Source organism: Schistocerca piceifrons, chromosome X (assembly GCF_021461385.2).
Source record: "Schistocerca piceifrons isolate TAMUIC-IGC-003096 chromosome X, iqSchPice1.1, whole genome shotgun sequence".
Classification (NCBI taxonomy): Eukaryota; Metazoa; Arthropoda; class Insecta; order Orthoptera; family Acrididae; genus Schistocerca; species Schistocerca piceifrons.
In genome coordinates, this window is record NC_060149.1 from 617,478,616 (window position 1) to 617,499,044 (window position 20,429).

The 20,429-nt window shown below is 38.6% G+C and overlaps 1 protein-coding gene across 2 annotated transcripts in view; it reads right to left on the reverse strand.

Moving 5' to 3' along the window:
* The window catches only part of LOC124722959 (protein inturned), a 254,525-nt gene that overhangs the window by 139,935 nt on the left and 94,161 nt on the right, over window positions 1-20,429 (reverse strand). For both annotated transcript variants that reach the window (XM_047248129.1, XM_047248128.1), the window contains exon 10: window positions 11,744-11,942. In XM_047248129.1, coding sequence (XP_047104085.1) covers window positions 11,744-11,942 — 199 coding nt within the window. The remainder of the gene's footprint in view (window positions 1-11,743; window positions 11,943-20,429) is intronic.

Genomic DNA, 20,429 nt, shown 5'->3' on the forward strand with positions numbered 1-20,429 from the left:
ACAGCCATCTTAGATGTAGAGTTGCCAAAATCCCACTCTTACCTTCCTTCAACCTACGGGTACCAATACTCATGCCAGTAACAGTAAAGGAGTGACTCAATCACAGTGAACAGCAAAAAGTTGTGAAAGAAAAAAAGATGGGTTGGGGGAAAGCAAAGTGGATGCAGTGCTTAAGCATTGTACAAGTGATGTGTTGTATCTACTGTCAAATAAAAATGAAAAGTGGGGAATGCCAAAGTCTTATTCAAGCAATAAAGAAAAATTGATGGATGCATGTCTCTGTTATAATCAGGCCAACAAATTAGGAATCTGGAGGACTGGATTAATCTACGGAGGGAGGAAATGTAACAGCTGAAACACCAACAGCTGGGACCACAGCCCAGCCATGAAACCTGGCCTCGGTCTGCTGACCAATGACCTGCCAGCCCAGCAGCATCAGCAGCTTCCACAGCCAGCACTTCTATGTAAGGGACGTAATGTGGACTGCCACCACATGATCGAGCAATTTACCAATTAAGCCATGGCAGGCCATCGACCCCACTCCAGGCATTTTGGTGCAGCCTCAATACAGGGTGCCTTCTGTAACTGTCAGCATGTAGAAATGGGATTTAAATCACCAGAATCAGCCCATCATAGTAGTCATTGACACCTGCTATTACCAAGGACGTTCCAGCAGTGCCCAGTGCGTAGAGCTACAAGGTCAGAAATCAAATCTGCATGTGGAATGCACTTCCTTGACTCTTGTGCAGAAAGGAGTGCAGTATTCTGCTGCATCCATTTTCAATAAGCTACCACAAGAACTCAAAAATCTTAGCAGTAGCCCAAACACTTTTAAGTCTAAACTGAAGAGTTTCCTCATGGCTCACTCCTTCTATTCTGTCGAGGAGCTCCTGGAAGAGATAAAAAATTAAGCAAATTCCAGTGTTACATTCTTGATTTTCTTTATTTATACTAACGACTTGTTTCATTTTATGTGTTTCTACAATCGTGTTATAATTTCATGTATTGACTCGTTCCATGACCATGGAGACTTCTCCTAAATGTGGTCCCACGGAACAATAAATAAATAAAAAAATAAAAAAAAAAAAATAAATCAGCAAGTCATCACAGCTGGGTTGTCACTGGTCATCACTGCACCTATGGCACTGCCTCCATGGGGCCGAGAGCCAATTGGTTGGTTTTTGGGGGTTGAAGGGACCAGACTAAAAAGGCCATCGGTCCCTGAGAGCCAATTAATGGTGCCTGAGTGTCCAACCCAGGCATAAGGATGTCACTTCGCTGCTGTACTGCCACCCCACAGCTGTCAGCCACCATACGTCAGCATGCTGTAGGTAGGCAGGCTGCTGCTACCATTAACAGGAAATGCATACATTGGTATACCCGTACCGGTGTGCTGATCTCTGAGAATCATCTGCCATCATCTGCAGCCTGTCTGTTTCAGATATGCTAAACTGTGTCTGTTCATGTTCATCACTAAAGCATTCTATCAACTGATTGGCTGCCTTCTTTGCCTGCTCCATTGCCAACCTCCAGCACAGAACCACTTGCCCCCTCCTGCCCTGCAGTAATCCCCCCTCACAGAAAGTTTGAAACCTGATTTTCAACAGCAAAACATTTCCAGGAGCACATGTGGACTATGAACATAATTTATTGGTTATGATTTGTAGATACAAGTACAATAAATTGCAGGAAGGTAGGAAATTAAGGAGATGGGATCTGTATAAATTGAGAGAACCAGGAGTTAGTGATCACTTTAAAGTGAGAATTAGGTACAACTGACTGTATCAAAGGAAAGGATTGTAATAGAAAATGAATGGGTAGCTTTGAGAGATGAAATAGTGAAGACAGCAGAAGCTCAACTAGGCAAAAAGACATGGCCTAGAAGACATTCTTGGATAATACCTGAGATAGTGGGATTAATTGATGAAAGGAGACAATAGAAAAACTGAGGCAGGCTTAAGGGAATACATATGTATAAAAAAAGAGGCAGGCAGAAGATGTAAGGTGGCAAAGCAGAAATGACTAGAGGAGAAATGCAAAGCTGTAGTGTTATGCATGACTATGGGAATGGCAGAGGTCACGAACAGAAAAATTAGAGAGACTTTTGGAAAAACCAGAAGCAGTTGTGTGAATATTAAGAGCTTAGACGGGAAGCAAGCAGCAAGGAAATAAGGAAAGGATGAAAGGTGGAAGCAAATACAAGAAAAACAGTTATTATAGAAAGGGAAGAAGAAGCAGATGTAAATGAGATGAGGGATGTGACACTGTGAGAAGAATTTGACAATGGAGTGAAAGACGTAAGTTGAAATGAGACCCAGGAGCAGATGACACTCCCTCAAATTACTGAGATTCTTGGGAGAGCCAGGCATGGCAAAACTAATCCACATAACGCACAAGATATATGAGAAAGGCAAAATAGCCTCAGACTTCACGAAGAATGTAATAATAACAGTCCCATAGAATTCCAGGTGCTGACAGGTGTGAATATTACCAAACCATCAGTTTAGTAAGTCATGACTACAAAACAATGATATGAATTTTCTGTACAAGAAAAAAGTGTTAGAAGCCTGATGCATTTGTCAGAGATGGCAAAGGACTTGGATGAGAGTTGGAGAGAATGGGTAGTCATGGAAAGAGATTATAAGATGAACATCAACAAAAGTAAAACAAGGGTAATAGAATGTATATGAATTAATTGCACAATACTGATGGAATTAGATTAAGAAATGAGACACTAAAAGTAGTAGATGAGTATAATTATCTAATGACAGGTAAAGTAGAGACTGGCAACAACAAGAAAAACATATCTGCAAAAGAGAAATCCGAATATAAATAAATATTAGGAAGCCTTTTTTGAAGGAACTTGTCTGAACTGAAGTCTTGTACAGAAGTGAAATGTGTTCGGTTAACAGTCCAGCAAAGAAGAGACTAGAAGAACTTGAAATATGGTGCTACGGGAGAATGCTGTTAAGTAGATGGGTACAACAGATAACTACAAGGGGGTACCCAAAAAGAAATCAGAATAACTTTGCTGTGAGCGGAGCTTGTGTAGTTTGCATTTCTGCCACTAGGTGTGTATAGCGCAACTCATTACCAGTTCAGTGCCATCTGTGTTGGTGACCTGAATTAGTCTGTTCATCTGCAGTGATTGTTTTTGCTAGTGCTGTTTTGTTCCTGTTTCATTTTTTATGATGGCAAGTTTAAGTGAATAACGTGCAGCTGTGAAAGTTTGTTTTCTACTTGCTGAAGGTGATTTAATGTTGAAAACAGCTTACTGTTGAAAACAGCTTACCAAGATGATACTATGCAAAAAAATCAAGTGTATGAGTTGTTTGCTCGATTTAAAAACGGTGACATGTCAATTGATGACAAAGTTCATTCTGAACATGCATCAACTGCCTGAATCGACGAAATATTGAAAAAATTTGAGAGCTTGTGCTCACAGTCAAACAAACTTTTTATTTGGAAGTTTTAAGAAGATTGTGCAACAGTGTTCATCAAAAAAGACCCGATTTATGGCAGACAGGGGACCAGTTCTTCCACCGTGAGAACACATCTCCACACACGGCCATCTCTGTTAGGCAGTTTTTGACAAAAAAAGCACGGTTCCACTGCCCCAAACATCTTACTCACCTGACTTGGCTCCATGCAACTTTTTCTTATTTACACACATGAAAAGGGGCACAAAAGGGCACTGATTTTACAAAATTGATGAGGTCAAGGAAAAAACAAGGGAGGAGCAGTCAGCCATTTCTAAAGATGACTACAAAAAATGTTTCAAACAGTGGAAGCGCCGATGTGACAAATGTATTAGTTGTAATTGAGAGTATTTTGAAGGGCATAAGGTTGTTCTGTAAACAATTTGAAAATATACAGCTTTTAAAAAAGAATTCCTGTTTTTTGTACACCCTCATAATGAGGAGGTACTGAATCACATTGGGGAGAAAAGAAATGTATGGAAAAGTTGACTAAAAGAAGGGATAAGTCAATATGACACATCTGGAAGCATCAAAGAATTGTGGATTTGGTAATGGGAGAAAGTGTTGGGGTTAAAAACTGTAGCAGGAAACCAAAGCTTGACTACAGTAATCAGGTTCAAATGGATTGTAGGCTGAAACTGTTATGCAGAGATGAAGAATCTTGCACAGGATAGACTAGCATGGTGGACTCCTATTGTCAATACTGTGGTGAGCAAAATGTAATGAAGACTTGATCCATTCATTTAAGATAAATTGCTGATAGGTAAACTTGCAGTTACAGAGCCATGATTTAAAATTTGTCTGCATCTAAAAAGAAAAAAGAAAAATATTTTATAGTGACAGGACACTCAAAGTTTTTAAAGGGGGTGGATCAGTGATAAAAACTTGTTGCTGCTAACATGATTAGTTGCGGCACTGTTCAAATTACTATGTGCAATGTATCAGGTGGCAGCATCTCACTGGTGTGAAAGCAGGACAACACAGTGTAGGGCAAAGTAAAAGGAGCCCACACAAGCAACAAAGAGAGGCTAGCAGGCTGGCGGAACAGAAGCTATCCATGTGGACAGTGTGACATCATGAATTCGACTAGGAGCACTGGGTCACTACCTTTACAAGCGAGAATAATACACAATTTTATTATGTACTAATACCTAATTGTACAAACAATCAAAATTAGCCAGAATGCTATGCTATAATAGAATCTCCAAAAAGTCATCATCATTTTGCTCTTAGATTACATAACCTAATAAACATTACATTCGATGAAAAAGAGTAGTTATTTCAAAAACGTTACAAACAACATGCCCTCTGGAGACAAACAGATAGCATAATAGCTCATATGGTGGCCTCTTTGGATGGTACTCGAGTATCTACTGCAGAGTGCAGCGAAGTTGTGGTCAAAATTAACCAGCTTATCTCTACACATGAAAAGGAGGGAAAACCAAAAGCAGAGAAGGAAAACTCAGACTGTGTCACTATAATATCAATTAATAGCAAGTTATCAGAGAGTCAAGCACTCATAGTTCAGGCTGACAAGAGCAAGACAGTGGTATCAGAGGCAGACTACAGAAGTCAATTTCAAAAATTTTTTAGCAGAATAATATAACAAAAAATAAATACGATTTAACTGCAAAATATGTGGCAAATCTGAAAAAGGTTTTTAGTAAATTGGAAGTGCTTCCTAATAAAATTCAAAAGAAATGAAGTTTACCCATGCACCCAGCTGTGATAAAATTATGTGGCACTATAAAGTTTCACAAACTAGGTAAACCACTATTGTTGAATGCTAGAGGGGGCACAGGTTATGAAGTAGAAAAACTGCTGGTTGAGTATTTGAATAAGCATTTCCAGCATCCTACCAATTTCAGCATAAAAAATAGGAAACAGCTTATAAACGGTGTGTTCATAGCAACAACAACGTGTATGATGACGTGATGTCACAACATGTATACAAATAAACATATTGTTCAGGTGCAAAGTATTATTGCAGAGAACCTGTATACCTTTATGGAGAGCCCATCTAATGGGGTGGGGGGGAGGATTTATTAAAAATTGTTTTATCTTTCAACTCTTTTAAATTTGTGGATGGTTTTTATTCACAACAAGAAGACTTAGCCATGGGCTGGCTCACCACTTGTCTATTGCATAGTAAATATTTAATGATGAACTTTGAGAAAGAATTTATGACAAAATTCCCTCAAGGTGTTAGAAGACAAATTTTATGGAATAGATATGTTGACGATACATGATGGTAATAACGCTGAAAGCGAACAGTTTCTCTGGGATTTAAATAGATTGAACCAACAGATCCAGTTTATTGGCCAGTGCACTGACAAGTGATCATAAAATATGGAAATATAGGCTTCAATATTTACCAAAAGCCAACCACAACAGATCTTGTTATATATAGGCAGTCAAGTCACCTAGTGAAATATAAATCTGCCACATTCAGAGCCATGTTAAACGATATATATGATGTGGCCCTTACTAGCAAAGCTGAAATGGCCGAATATGAGGTTATCCAGTATATACTGTATCAAAGGATTTACAGTCCAGAATTTGTTAATACAGTTAATAGAAGTATACTAAAAAAGAAAATTCTTCCTTCCCATAGTGGATTACAGGCAGATTTTATAACACTTAGACCAGTCAAGCAGACGAAGGAATGCTCTTTTTTTTTTTTTTTTTGTAGAATATTGTACCTGTTTTTTTTTTTTTTTTGTGTAGAATACTGTACCTGGGTGCAATAACCAAAAAAATTAAGATATATATGAGACCTAAAAACATCATTCCAGTATATTTTACTTTTTTGTATCTAGGTAGAAAACTCAGGCACAAGGAAAAAGATGTGGTAAATAAATATAATGAAGTGGGTGTATACTGTATTACATGCAATGATTGCCCTAAGAAACATATAGGGCAAACCGGTAGGTCATTTCAAATATGATTTCAGGAACATCTTAACTTAAATAATCCCCAATTTGCATTAACAACACACTTGTGCAAAGACGGGCACAACATTATGAGCCCTTCAAAAAATTTAAAAATACTTCATAAAAAGAAAAAAGAAAACATATTTTGAATATATTTCAGGAAGTAGAAATTTTTAGAGGTAAGAAAAAGAAAATGCACAGTTTACGTTTGATAACCTATTACAATTAAAGCACCATAGCATTTTGGATAATTTTGACTGTTTGTACGTTTAGGTTCTAATACATAATGCAATTTTGTATTATTCTTGCTTGTGAAGGTAGCGGCCCAGTGCTCCTAGTCATGGGTGTATGATGTACACTGTCCACATCGATAGCTTTTGTTCTGCCAGCCAGTTAGTCTTTCTCTGTAATTCATTCAGGCTACTTTTACTTTGCCCAACACTGGGTTGCCTTGCTGTTACACCGGTAAGACAATGCCGCACGATACATTCCACACAGTAATTTGCACAGTGCTGTGACTAATTGTGTTAGCAGCGACAATTTTTTATCACCAACCTGGCCGCTTTAAAATTTTTTCTTTTGTGATGTAGGCAAATTTTAAAACATGGCTCTGTAACTGCAAGTTTCACCTATCAGCAGTTTGTCGTAAACAAATGGAGCACATCTTCATTACCTTTCGCTTGCCACAGCATCAACAATATTCCCAGAATAATAAATTTTGATTAGGAACAATGGGTATGCCTACAATCTTTTAACGCATGGTGACACTGTTTTTTTCTTTTCACAATGTAGGCTACACGAAACCAGTTGTGTTTTAATAAACAACAATTTTACCAGCTGTTGGTGGAATTCTTCCTAACATCCTACCCTTCATTTTGATTAAAAGCCTAACAGCACAATTTGTGTTTGTTAAAATAATAACAATGGTGTCTAGCCATTGACTGGCACCTTTGGTTTTAATTAAAAGCCTAACAGCACAGTTTGGATTTCTTGTGTTTTTAAAGCATCTATCAATGCTCAATCTAACGTACATATTTTCCCTATCTCATGTCCAGAAGAGCTTCTGGCAAAGTTACCAGAGGGACAGTTGTATTCTAAGACAGACTTAGCTGACTCTTGCCTGTTACTACCCTTAGAAGAAGAATGAGTGCCTTTTATGAAAATAAATATGCCTTTCAGGTTATGTCAGCATCTATGTCTACATCAACGTGACCACTCTGGAGCTCACATGTAAGTGTTTGGCAGAGGGTTCACAGAACCACTTTGAAGTTGTTTCTACTTCACTCTTGAATAGACTGTGGAGAAATGAACACCTAAATCATTCTGTGCAAGTTCTGATTTCTCTTATTTTTATTATGACAATTTTTTCTCACAAGGTAGGTGGGAGCCAACAAAATATTTTTGCAATCAGAGGAGAAAGTTGGTGATTGAAATTTTGAGAAAAGTTCTCATCGAAACAAAAACAAAGGCATTTATTTTAATGATTGGCACCCCAACCCATGTATTGTATCTGTGACACTCTCCCCCTATTTCACAATAGCACAAAACAAGCTGCCCTTCCTAGAACTTTTTCAATGTCTTCCAACAATCCTATCAGGTGAAGAACCCATACCATGCAGCAATACTACAGAAGAGGACATACAAACATAGTGTAGGCAGTATCCTTAGTAGATACGTTGCATTATCTCAGCGTTCTGTTAACCCTCAAGCGGGCGCTCCATTTTTCATAACATGAGCGGGCGCGCGGCGCACTTTGTACACATAAAAAAAAAAAAAAAATAGGTTTTCTTATGTTAATAAGGTAAGTCAAGTATGATCAAAATAACAGTTTAATCTTGGTTCATTTAAACGGGGAGAAAATAAACTTACATAATATGAGCTAAACTACTGTTTTATTAAACAATAATGAAATAAATTTTCACTATGACTCTCTGTTGCCAAGAACAGGTGTTAAAGAGACAGAAATGACATATTCAAAGCATTAAGCAGTGCAGTTGCATCAGATCTCAGTCAGCTGCTTATTCAATCACAAATTATCTTGTAGACAACTGTCTCAATGTGGGATTATGTTGCTAGTTTGTAACTGGGGTCACTTTTTTTTTAACTGATCAAATTTTTTCTCGCCAAGCTCTCTTTGTATTTTATATTACTGCTGCTCCCTTGAACGTACGACAACACAATTTATCACTGTGTTACTTGAAGCAATACTGAAGGAATAGGTATAGGTTTGCAGTAGTGAAACAAAAATGGAACCGCACAAAATCATTTTATTTTTGGTTGGCACACTTTATACACAGGCGCGGCTGCTCGAGGGTTAATAAAACACAGTAATTGTTTAGCCTTCCCCTACAACATATTTTACATGATGGTTCCAATTTAAGTTGGTTGTAATTATAATCCCTAGGTATTTAGTTAAATTGACAATCTTTAAATCAGTGCGATTTATTGAATAACTGAAATTTAATGGTTGTTTTTAGTATTCATGTGGAGGACTTCACTAATAATTAACAGGATTCAAAATGAATTTTCACTTCAGAAACTTCCTGACAGATTAAAACTGTGTCACGGTCTGGGACTCTAAGATAGATCCTCGTGATTTGTGGGCAATACTCTTACTGACTGAACTATTCAAATACAACTCAGGAGCCATCATCAAAGCTTCAGTTCCCCCAGGATATATATATCTGCTACTTTCCACACTTCATACACACTTGTCTGCATACCTTGTTGGAGTAGAACTCGTGGAAGAAAGGATATTGTGAAGAAATAGTATGAAGAAGAGATTCTGTGATGTTCAGAAAGTAGGAGAGACTTAATGGCAGAACTGAAGCTGTAAAAGCAGGCCAGGAGACATGTCTGGATTGCTCAGTCAGTAAGAGAATTGCTCACAAAACATAAGATTCCACATTCAAGTCCAGGTCCAATTCACAGTTATAATCTATCACAATGTTTCATCTGTAGTTGCCATTTTTACAGACTATTTATTTCAAATACATCACTGACTGAGGCCATGTATTGATATTACTGAGTATCTGATTCGTGTACAATTATTAAGTCAGAATAATTTACTTCATAAATTAAACATTAAAGAACTAGCTTTGTAAATAGAATACAACCAAGCACAAATAGGGATAATGAGTGTGTAAACCAGAAGAACTTGTGCATTCATTGGGCCTTCAGTAAGTTTAGGTATTAACAACCAGTGCACACTACCAACAGGTCACAAATTTGATTTTCTTAAAGAATGTGGACCAATGTATCACACATGTAAAATGTTTGTAGTTACTATATGAGTAAAAATGAAAATGGTTGTGCAAAAGATGCAGGATGTATGGCTGTAATCTGCCTCTTTATGTTCATTGTGGTTTTGTGTCAAAAATCGCAGTTGGGATGCACAAAACAGGTATTACAAAACTATAGGTGATTCTATTAAATAATTATGAAATAATGTGCTTAAGAAATATTACTACAAAATCTGTGATGAGCTCATTCAGAATGATCACAGATTATCTCTTGACTCAAAAATATCTTCTACTTGACTGACCAGAAGGGTCACTACTTCTTACTCCCTGGTGAGTAAAATATCTACAGCAGATGATAAAATGCTGATATACAACATAACTGCAAAAAACAGAAAGACTGATTCCAGCTGAACTTCATCAACTTTTTTTGAAACATCTGCAACTATTTTCACCATCTATTGAATTCTTCTAAAAAAAAAAACTGACTGCACAGGATGAAGGGGCCACGTATTTATCAATTTCCAATACTCACACTAACAAAAATTTCAGTAGAAGGGTCACGTTGCATGTTGCTCTATTTTGCAAAGCCTATAGTACAGAAAAACTAGTTTACCATCACCTGTCTAAAAGATACATCATATTGTAAAGATGCCGAAAATTGCATTCTCTATATATCTATAGACTTTACATGTCATTAAATTGTGCTAGGTAATTTGACCAGTGCTAATGCCAAAAAATGAATAATCATAACTACAGCATTCTTCAATGGAAATATTACAAACTTAAAAAATTGAAGCCTTGTAAAGATGTTGATGAGAAACAATGTGTGCAGACTAAAATTTGGTAACGTGAAAGTTACCTTCATAACATAATATGAAGAGCACAGTTTAAGATATCTTCTGTGGTTGGTAATTGTTTGTTAAATTGACTAATCCACCATATATGGTTAAGCATGTTGATGGTGTCTTAACTGAACTAAGAAATGGCTGAAGGAAAGCACTGCAATGCACAGCGTCAAATGATTGTCAGAAACTATTTGAGAAGCTATGTTGATAGAAATACAATTAAGAGCCACCACTGCATTTACTATGCTTTATGTCACCAAAACTCAATCGATTTCTTCATTCCTGATTTTATGAATTAATTTTATCATTACTGTTTAAAAAATACTGGAAAGTAAAAATGAAATAGTTTAAATAAGGATTCATGAAGATCTTAATAATCAGTGTTATTCTTGTCTACGGAAGTTTCATCCCAGACTAATCTTCAGTACTGATGATTACAAACATAATTTTTGCAAATTCTTATAATGTACATGATATGACACATCTTAAAGAGGCAAAATCCAAAAAAAGAGAAAAGTTTTGTCCCCAAAAAATGTTTAAGGCTGTGATGAGGATGTACCTTGCAATCTCAGTGTTGCTGCATTACTTTGAAAAAAATACTTGAAAATAAATGACAGATTGCTCTGGAGTTAACCCACACAGAAATGTGCTGCTCCTGGCACAAAGACATTGCAGTAGCCCCTCTTGAAGAAGAATGGCACTTCCTGACAATTTGTCTCTACAATGATATTATCACAACTTTAACAGTTTACCTTTTTTCACTAAAATTATACACACCCATTGATGATGCTTATGAAAATTATGAAAACAAATCTTGTGCCAACAAATGAAAAATTAAGTTGCTACTTACAGATGATTCTCTTAACTTTATCATTGTATTTTGAATACAAGAAAAGATACCACCATAACTGTATAACATTGCTGGTTCCAAGCAAAAAGACATACCATGGCCTACTAATGTTTGGTAGCTTACATCTCACAATCTTGGCTGCAGGTTTTTATAATGGTCAATCTCCAAAAAATAGCACAATGTATACTTTAACATATTGCACGAGAGTGAATTACTACTCACTGGCATCAGCCTACTGATACACGTTTTACACTTTTCAATCCACCTGGAAGTTATAAGCTGTAAGGTTTACAATGAACTAACAATTAACTAACATATTTTTACATGTATTTATTTAACAAGCAAACTAAAAATGCTGGCAATGAAAAGCACAATTAACACCTATTGCAATGACCTGTATATGATGAGGCACCGTCAACCAATGTGCTACAGTAAGCAGTTCTTCAAATTTTGCTGAAATCATGCATGGATTTTCATCCTGCAACATTGGGGAAGCTCTCTCAGCTGGCCACTTGTCACCGGTGAGAATGCGCATGAAGAACAGTGCGAAGAAATCATCCAAGGCCTGAAGATTAGCTTCATCTGAGAAAGCTCTGAAATATAAAATGATAACAGAACCTATCATAAAAATTAAGCTAAACTTTGAAATGAAGAAAACTTTTTTTTTCATTAGTAGAACTGATTTTATCCTTGTTAGTAACAATGCACAATGTATCTTACTTTGAAAGACATGTGATATAATGCTAACTGACACCCGACTAGTATCTGCTGGAAATTAACAATCTAAATAAACCTTAATTTGTTAACAGTACCGAGCTAAGCTGCCTCTGTGTCAAAGTTTACTAACACACAGCTGTGCTGTTTGGTGCTCATCTTGAAGCTAAGCAAATTCGAATCCTGGTGGTGGAAGAAATTTTCAATGAGGCATTTGGCCGACAGTGAGAGAAGAGAAGGCGATGTAAAGTTCCTTATTCACCAGACTTTCATGATCCATTGATCACATCTAATGGTCCCCTTGGTGCTATTCGAGAGGAGTTGGCTATGGGCTGGCACTGGGTTTCACCCTCTCCCTTCTAACATCATCATTTTAAAACACGAACATGGCTATAAATTATAATCACTAACATTCAACAAAGACACTTAACACACAACTCTCACACTCAACTGCATCACCTCAGTATGTCAGGACCACCTGACATATTCCTGGGCCCCATATGGATGTCATGGTTACCAGAAACACATCACTCCTTATTGTCAATAATGCATGAACTGGAGTTGAACATGCATTCAGAGACCATGGACAGTACTTCAGAAGTTGCTGCTCCACAGGTGTTTACCAGGTGCAGCATCTCATATTATGACAGAACAGAGAACTTAACATCACACCTCGATGAGTTCACATGCCAGAGTGAGGCTTTTGGAGCATGTAAAGGACAAATCCACCCAAAACCCCAGGTAAGGGGGTTTCACAGATTGTGGAGTGCATGATCCTCACCTATGCCAAACTGTAGGAAATGTTTTAACTACAGATTATTTCAAGACAAAGCTCTCGAGTCCAGATCATCATGAACCTGGTTAGTTCACACAGGAGAATCGTATAAACATACCACTATTTGACCATAGGACAGACTCCCATATGGACTACACATGATGATAGAAGGGAGACGGTGAAGCCCAGCGCCAGCCCATAGCCAATTCCTCTCGAATAGCACCAAGGGGACCATTAGACATGATGGACAGATCATGATAACCAGTTTCACATGCCCTCACTCCATGAGATGCTGTGGAGAGGTATCAAATTTAAACCAGGAAACTGTGGCACAAAGTCTGGGGAATAAGGAACTTTACATCGCCTGCTCTTTTCTCACATTGTAATAAGCCTACCAGGCATAGAGAAACATTTGAAACATTTTAAAGCAAATAAATCACCAGGTCTGGATGAAATCCCAGTTCGATCTAACAAATTGACCCCTTACCTAGCTTGTATTTATCGTGAATCTCTTACCAGCACAAAGTCCCAAGCGACTAGAAAAAAGTGCAAGTGACTCCAGTATATAACAAAGGAGGAAAAAAACAGCCGCAAAATTACAGACCAATATCCCTAACTTCTGTTTGCTGCAGAATCCTTGAACATACTTTCAGTTCAAACATAATAAACTTTCTTGAAACTGAGAACTTTATACGCATGGTTTTAGAAAGCATTGCTCGTGCAGAACTCAGCTAGCACTTTTCTCACACGATATATTGCGAACTATGGATGAAGGACTACAGGCAGATTACATATCTCTAGATTTCCGGAAAGCATTTGACACGATACCCCATTGCAGGCTGTTACTGAAGGTACAAGGATATGGAATAAGTTCTCACATATGCGAGTGCCTTGAAGACTTCTTAAACAATAGAACCCCGTATGTTATCCTCGACGGCGAGTAATTATCAAAGACAAGGGTATTGTCAGGAGTACCCCAGGGAAGTGTGACAGGAGTGCTGTTGTGCTCTATACACATGAATGATTTAGCAGACATGGTGGGTAGCAATCTGCAGTTGTTTCCTGATGGTGTTATGGAATGTGGTTAGGTGTTGAAGTTGAGTGACTGTAGAAAGATACAAGACAACTTACACAAAATTTTCAGTTGGTGTGATGAATGGCAGCTTAGTCCTAAACGTGGAAAAATGTGGGTTAATGTGGCTGAGTAGGAAGATCAGATCTGCAATGTTTGGATACAGTATTACTAGTGTCCTGCTTGACACAGTCAAGTTGTTTAAATATCTGGGCATAACATTGCAAAGCGATATGAGGAGGAATGAGCATATGAGAACTGTGGTAGGGAAGGTGAATGGTCAACTTTGGTTTACTGGGAGAATTTGAGGAAAGAGTGATTCACCTGTAAAGGAGACCGCATATAGGATGCTGGAGTGATCTATTCTTGACTATTGCTCGAGTGTTTGCGATCTGTACCAGACCAGATTGAAGGAAGACATCGAGAAAATTCAGAGGCAGGCTGCTAGATTTGTTACTGGTTGGTTCAAACAACATGTAAATGTTATGGAGATGCTTCAGGAACTCAAATGGTAATCCCTGGAGGGAAGGCATCATTCTTTTTGAGAAACATTATTGAGAAAATTTAGGGAACCGGTATTTGAAGCTGACTACCAAATGATTCTACTGCCACCAACATACATTGCAAGTAAAGACCTTGAAGACAAGATAAAAAACTAGAGCTCATATGAAGGCATATAGACCGTCGTTTTTCCATCACTCTATTTGGGAGTGGAGCAGGAAAGGAAATGACAAGTAGTTGTGCAGGGTACCCTCCACCACACACACCTTACGGTGGTTTGCAAATTATCGATGTAGATGTAGAAACACAAGTGGCAGCCTCATGTAGCCAAAGAGTGAGCCTGCCAGCAACAGCAATTTGTCCAACAACCATGATGCCTAATGGTGACCATGCTGCAGTTGGCAGTGACTCCGATGTATGTGTTTTCACACTGCTCTCTCATGGCAGCTGAGTCTATGCACCTAGTTTGATCTCAAGTAGATTCCTAATAGCAACCTCTGACTGGGGAATGTGTGTCATTGAGTGACTGTAGGAGGATACAGGATGACATAGAATTTCTATTTGGTGAGGAGAATGACAGCTTGCTCTCAATGTAGAATAATATAAGTTAATGCAGATGAGTACGAAGACCAACCTGTTATGTTTGAATACAGTATTAGTAATGTGCTTAGGCATAATGCTACAAAGTGATACATGTACATCTCTACATTGACATCCACATGGATACTCTGCAAACCATACTTAAGTGCCTGGCAGAGGGTTCATTGAACCTCCTTCACAATAATTCTATATTATTCCACTCTCAAACAGTGCATGGAAAAAACAAACACCTATATCTTTCCATGTGAGCTTTGATTTCCCTTATTTTATTATGATGATGGTTTCTCCCTAAGTAGGTCAGCATCAGAAAAATATTTTTGCATTCAGAGGTGAAAGTTGGTGATTGAAATTTTGTGAGAAGATCCCGTCATGGTGGGAAATAGCTTTGTTTGAATGATGTCCATCCCAAATCCTATATAATGTCCATGAACTCCCCTCCCCTATTTCTCGATAATACAAAACATGCTGCTCTTTTCTCAATGTACTCCATTAATCGTATCTGATAAGGATCCAACACAGCACAGCAGTACTCCAAAAGAGGACAAACAAGTATAGTATAGGCAGTCTCTTTAGGAGATTTGTTGCATCTTTTAAGTGTTCTGACAATAAAATGCAGTCTTTGGTTTGTCCCCCCCACAACATTTTCTGTGTGTTCTTTCCAAGTTAAGTTGTTCTTTATTGTAATTCCTAGGCATTTAGTTGAATTAATGGCCTTTAGATTTGATTGATTTACCATGTGACTGAAGTCTAGCGGATTCCTTTTACCACTCATGTGGATGACTTCACACTTTTCATTATTTAGGGACAATTGCCAATTTTTGCACCATATACACACATCAAAAAAGTTTTGCACCACCTTTGTTCCAAGAGTTCCAGAACCTGTACAGAAAACGAATAGAGATCAAAATAAACATCATTTCCATCCTTTTTATTGCTCACAAAAACCACACACTGCATGTCATATCACCATACAGCGAGACCTTCAGAGGCAGTGGTCCAGATTGCTGTACACACTGGTGCCTCTAATACCCAGTAGCACATTCTCTTGCATTGATGCATGCGAATTTTTTTTTTGCGGCATACTATCCACAAGTTCATCACAGCACTGTTGGTCCAGATTGTTCCACTTCTCAATGGTGATTCGGCATAGATCCCTCAGAGTGGTCGGTGGGTCACGTAATCCATAAACAGCCCTTTTCAATCTATCCCAGGCACGTTTGATAGGGTTCATGTCGGGAGAACATGCTGGCCACTCCAGTCAAGCGATGTCATTAACCTGAAGGAGTCATTCACAAAATGTGCAAGATGTGGGCATGAATTGTCATCCATGAAGATGAAAGCCTCACGAATATGCTGCTGATATGGTTGCACTATTGGTCGGAGGATGGCATTCACGTATCATACAGCCGTTACGGCACCTTCCATGACCACCAGCGATGTATGTTGGCCCCACATAATGCCACCTCAAAAAAGTAAGGAACCTCCACCTTGTTGCACTCACTGGACAGTGTGTCTAAGGCATTCATCCTGAGTGGGTTGCCTCCAAATACGTCAACAATGATTGTCTGGTTGAAGGCATATGCGACACTCATTGGTGAAGAGAACGTGACGCCAATTTTGAGCAGTCAATTCGGCATGTTGTTGGGCCGATCTATACTGCACTGCATGGTGTCATGGTTGTAAAGATGGACCTCGCCATGGACAATGGGAACGAAGTTGCGCATCATGCAGCCTATTGCACATAGTATGAGTCATAACACAATGTCCTGTGGCTGCACGAAAAGCATCATTCAACATGGTGGCGATGTTGTCAGGGTTCCTCTGAGCCATAATCCTTAGGTAGCGGTCATCCACTTCACTAGTAGCCCTTGGGAGGCATGTCATCGACAGTTCCTGTCTCTCTGTATCTCCTCCACATCTGAACAATATTGCTTTGGTTCACTCTGAGATGCCTAGACACTTCCCTTGTTGAGAGCCCTTCCTGACAAAAAGTAACAATTCGGACATGATCGAACCGCAGTATTGACTGTCTAGGCATGGTTGAACTACATGCAACACAAGCCATTTACCTCCTTCCTGGTGGAATGACTGGAATTGATCGGCTGTTGGATCCCCTCTGTCTAATAGGTGCTGCTCATACATGGTTCTTTACATATCTGGGTGGGTTTAGCTCCATCTCTGAATAGTCAAAGAGACTGTGCTGTGATACAATATCCACAGTCAACGTCTATCTTCAGGAGTTCTGTGAACTGGGGTGATGAAAAACTGTTTTTGATGTGTGTAGATATCATTTCTGAATAATTTTGTGATTTTATTTATCTTCTGTTGATTTACTAGGTGATAAATGACAGCATCCTCTGCAAACGACCTAAGATGGTTGCTCAGATTGTCTCCTAAATCATTTATATAGCTAAGGAACAGCAGTGGGCCTATAAAACTACCTTTGGTAATGACAGAAATCACTTCTGTTTCACTTGATGACTTTCTCATCAATTACTGCGAACTGTGACCTCTCTGACTGGAAATCCCAATCCCAAACGCATAACTGAGATGATATTCCATAAGCACGCAATCTGATTACAAGCTGCTTGTGAGGTACAGTGTCAAAAGTCTTCTGGAAATCTAGAAATACACAATCAATCTGAAATCCCTGTCAACAGCAGTCAGCACTTCGTGTGAGTACAGAGTTCGTTGTGTTTCACAAGAACGATGTTTTCTAAATCCATGTTGACTGTATGTCAACAGACCATTCTCATCGAGGTAATTCATAATGTTCGAACACAGTATATGATCGAAAATTATGCTGCATATCGACATTACTCCTATTGCCTTTCTTGAATATTGATGTGACCTGTGCAACTTTCCAGTCTTTGGGTACAGACCTTTCATTGAGCAAGCAGTTGTATATGATCGTTAAGTATTGAGCTATTTCATCAGCTTAATATGAAAGGATCCTGATTGGTATACAGTCTGGACTTGAAGGCTTGCTTTTATTAAGTGATTTAAGTTGCTTTACTAATCCAAGGATGTTGTTGTTGTGGTCTTCAGTCCTGAGACTGGTTTGATGCAGCTCTCCATGCTACTCTATCCTGTGCAAGCTTTTTCATCTCCCAGTACCTACTGCAACCTACATCCTTCTGAATCTGCTTAGTGTATTCATCTCTTGGTCTCCCTCTACGATTTTTACCCTCCACGCTGCCCTCCAATACTAAATTGGTGATCCCTTGATGCCTCAGAACATGTCCTACCAACCGATCCCTTCTTCTGGTCAAGTTGTGCCACAAACTTCTCTTCTCCCCAATCCTATTCAATACTTCCTCATTAGTTATGTGATCTACCCATCTAATCTTCAGCATTCTTCTGTAGCACCACATTTCGAAAGCTTCTATTCTCTTCTTGTCCAAACTATTTATCGTCCATGTTTCACTTCCATACATGGCTACACTCCATACGAATACTTTCAGAAATGACTTCCTGACACTTAAATCAATACTGGATGTTAACAAATTTCTCTTCTTCAGAAACGCTTTCCTTGCCATTGCCAGCCTACATTTTATATCCTCTCTACTTTGACCATCATCAGTTATTTTGCTCCCCAAATAGCAAAACCCTTTTACTACTTTAAGTGCCACATTTCCTAATCTAATTCCCTCAGCATCACCCGACTTAATTAGACTACATTCCATTATCCTTGTTTTGCTTTTGTTTATGTTCATCTTATATCCTCCTTTCAAGACACTGTCCATTCCATTCAACTGCTCTTCCAAGTCCTTTGCTGTCTCTGACAGAATTACAATGTCATCGGCGAACCTCAAAGTTTTTATTTCTTCTCCATGAATTTTAATACCTACTCCGAATTTTTCTTTTGTTTCCTTTACTGCTTGCTCAATATACAGATTGAACAACATCGGGGAGAGGCTACAACCCTGTCTTACTCCCTTCCCAACAACTGCTTCCCTTTCATGTCCCTCGACTCTTATAACTGCCATCTGGTTTCTGTACAAATTGTAAATAGCCTTTCGCTCCCTGTATTTTACCCCTGCCACCTTTAGAGTTTGAAAGAGAGTATTCCAGTCAACATTGTCAAAAGCTTTCTCTAAGTCTACAAATGCTAGAAACGTAGGTTTGCCTTTCCTTAATCTTTCTTCTAAGATAAGTCGTAAGGTCAGTATTGCCTCACGTGTTCCAGTGTTTCTACGGAATCCAAACTGATCTTCCCCGAGGTTGGCTTCTACTAGTTTTTCCATTCGTCTGTAAAGAATTCGTGTTAGTATTTTGCAGCTGTGACTTATTAAGCTGATAGTTCGGTAATTTTCACATCTGTCAACACCTGCTTTCTTTGGGATTGGAATTATTATATTCTTCTTGAAGTCTGAGGGTATTTCGCCTGTTTCATACATCTTGCTCACCAGATGGTAGAGTTTTGTCAGGACTGGCTCTCCCACGGCCGTCAGTAGTTCCAATGGAATATTGTCTACTCCGGGGGCCTTGTTTCGACTCAGGTCTTTCAGTGCACTGTCAAACTCTTCACGCAGTATCGTATCCCCCATTTCATCTTCATCTACATCCTCTTCCATTTCCATAATATTGTCCTCAAGTACATCGCCCTTGTATAGACCCTCTATATACTCCTTCCACCTTTCTGCTTTCCCTTCTTTGCTTAAAACTGGGTTTCCATCTGAGCTCTTGATATTCATACAAGTGTTTCTCCTTTCTCCAAAGGTCTCTTTAATTTTCCTGTAGGCGGTATCTATCTTACCCCTAGTGAGATAGGCCTCTACATCCTTACATTTGTCCTCTAGCCATCCCTGCTTAGCCATTTTGCACTTCCTGTCGATCTCATTTTTGAGACGTTTGTATTCCTTTTTGCCTGTTTCACTTACTGCATTTTTATATTTTCTCCTTGCATCAATCAAATTCAATATTTCTTCTGTTACCCAAGGATTTCTACTAGCCCTCGTCTTTTTACCTACTTGATCCTCTGCTGCCTTCACTACTTCATCCCTCAAAGCTACCCATTCTTCTTCTACTGTATTTATTTCCCCCATTCCTGTCAATTGCTCCCTTATGCTCTCCCTGAATCTCTGTACAACCTCTGGTTCTTTTAGTTTATCCAGGTCCCATCTCCTTAAATTCCGACCTTTTTGCAGTTTCTTCAGTTTTAATCTACAGGTCATAACCAATAGATTGTGGTCAGAGTCCACATCTGCCCCTGGAAATGTCTTACAATTTAAAACCTGGTTCCTAAATCTCTGTCTTACCATTATATAATCTATCTGATACCTTTTAGTATCTCCAGGGTTCATCCATGTATACAACAATCCAAGGATATCTACTTCAAAATTATTCGTGTTGGCAGCTGTTCTTTATTCGAATTCTGGAATATTTACTTCATCTTCTTTGGCGAAGGAAGGTCGA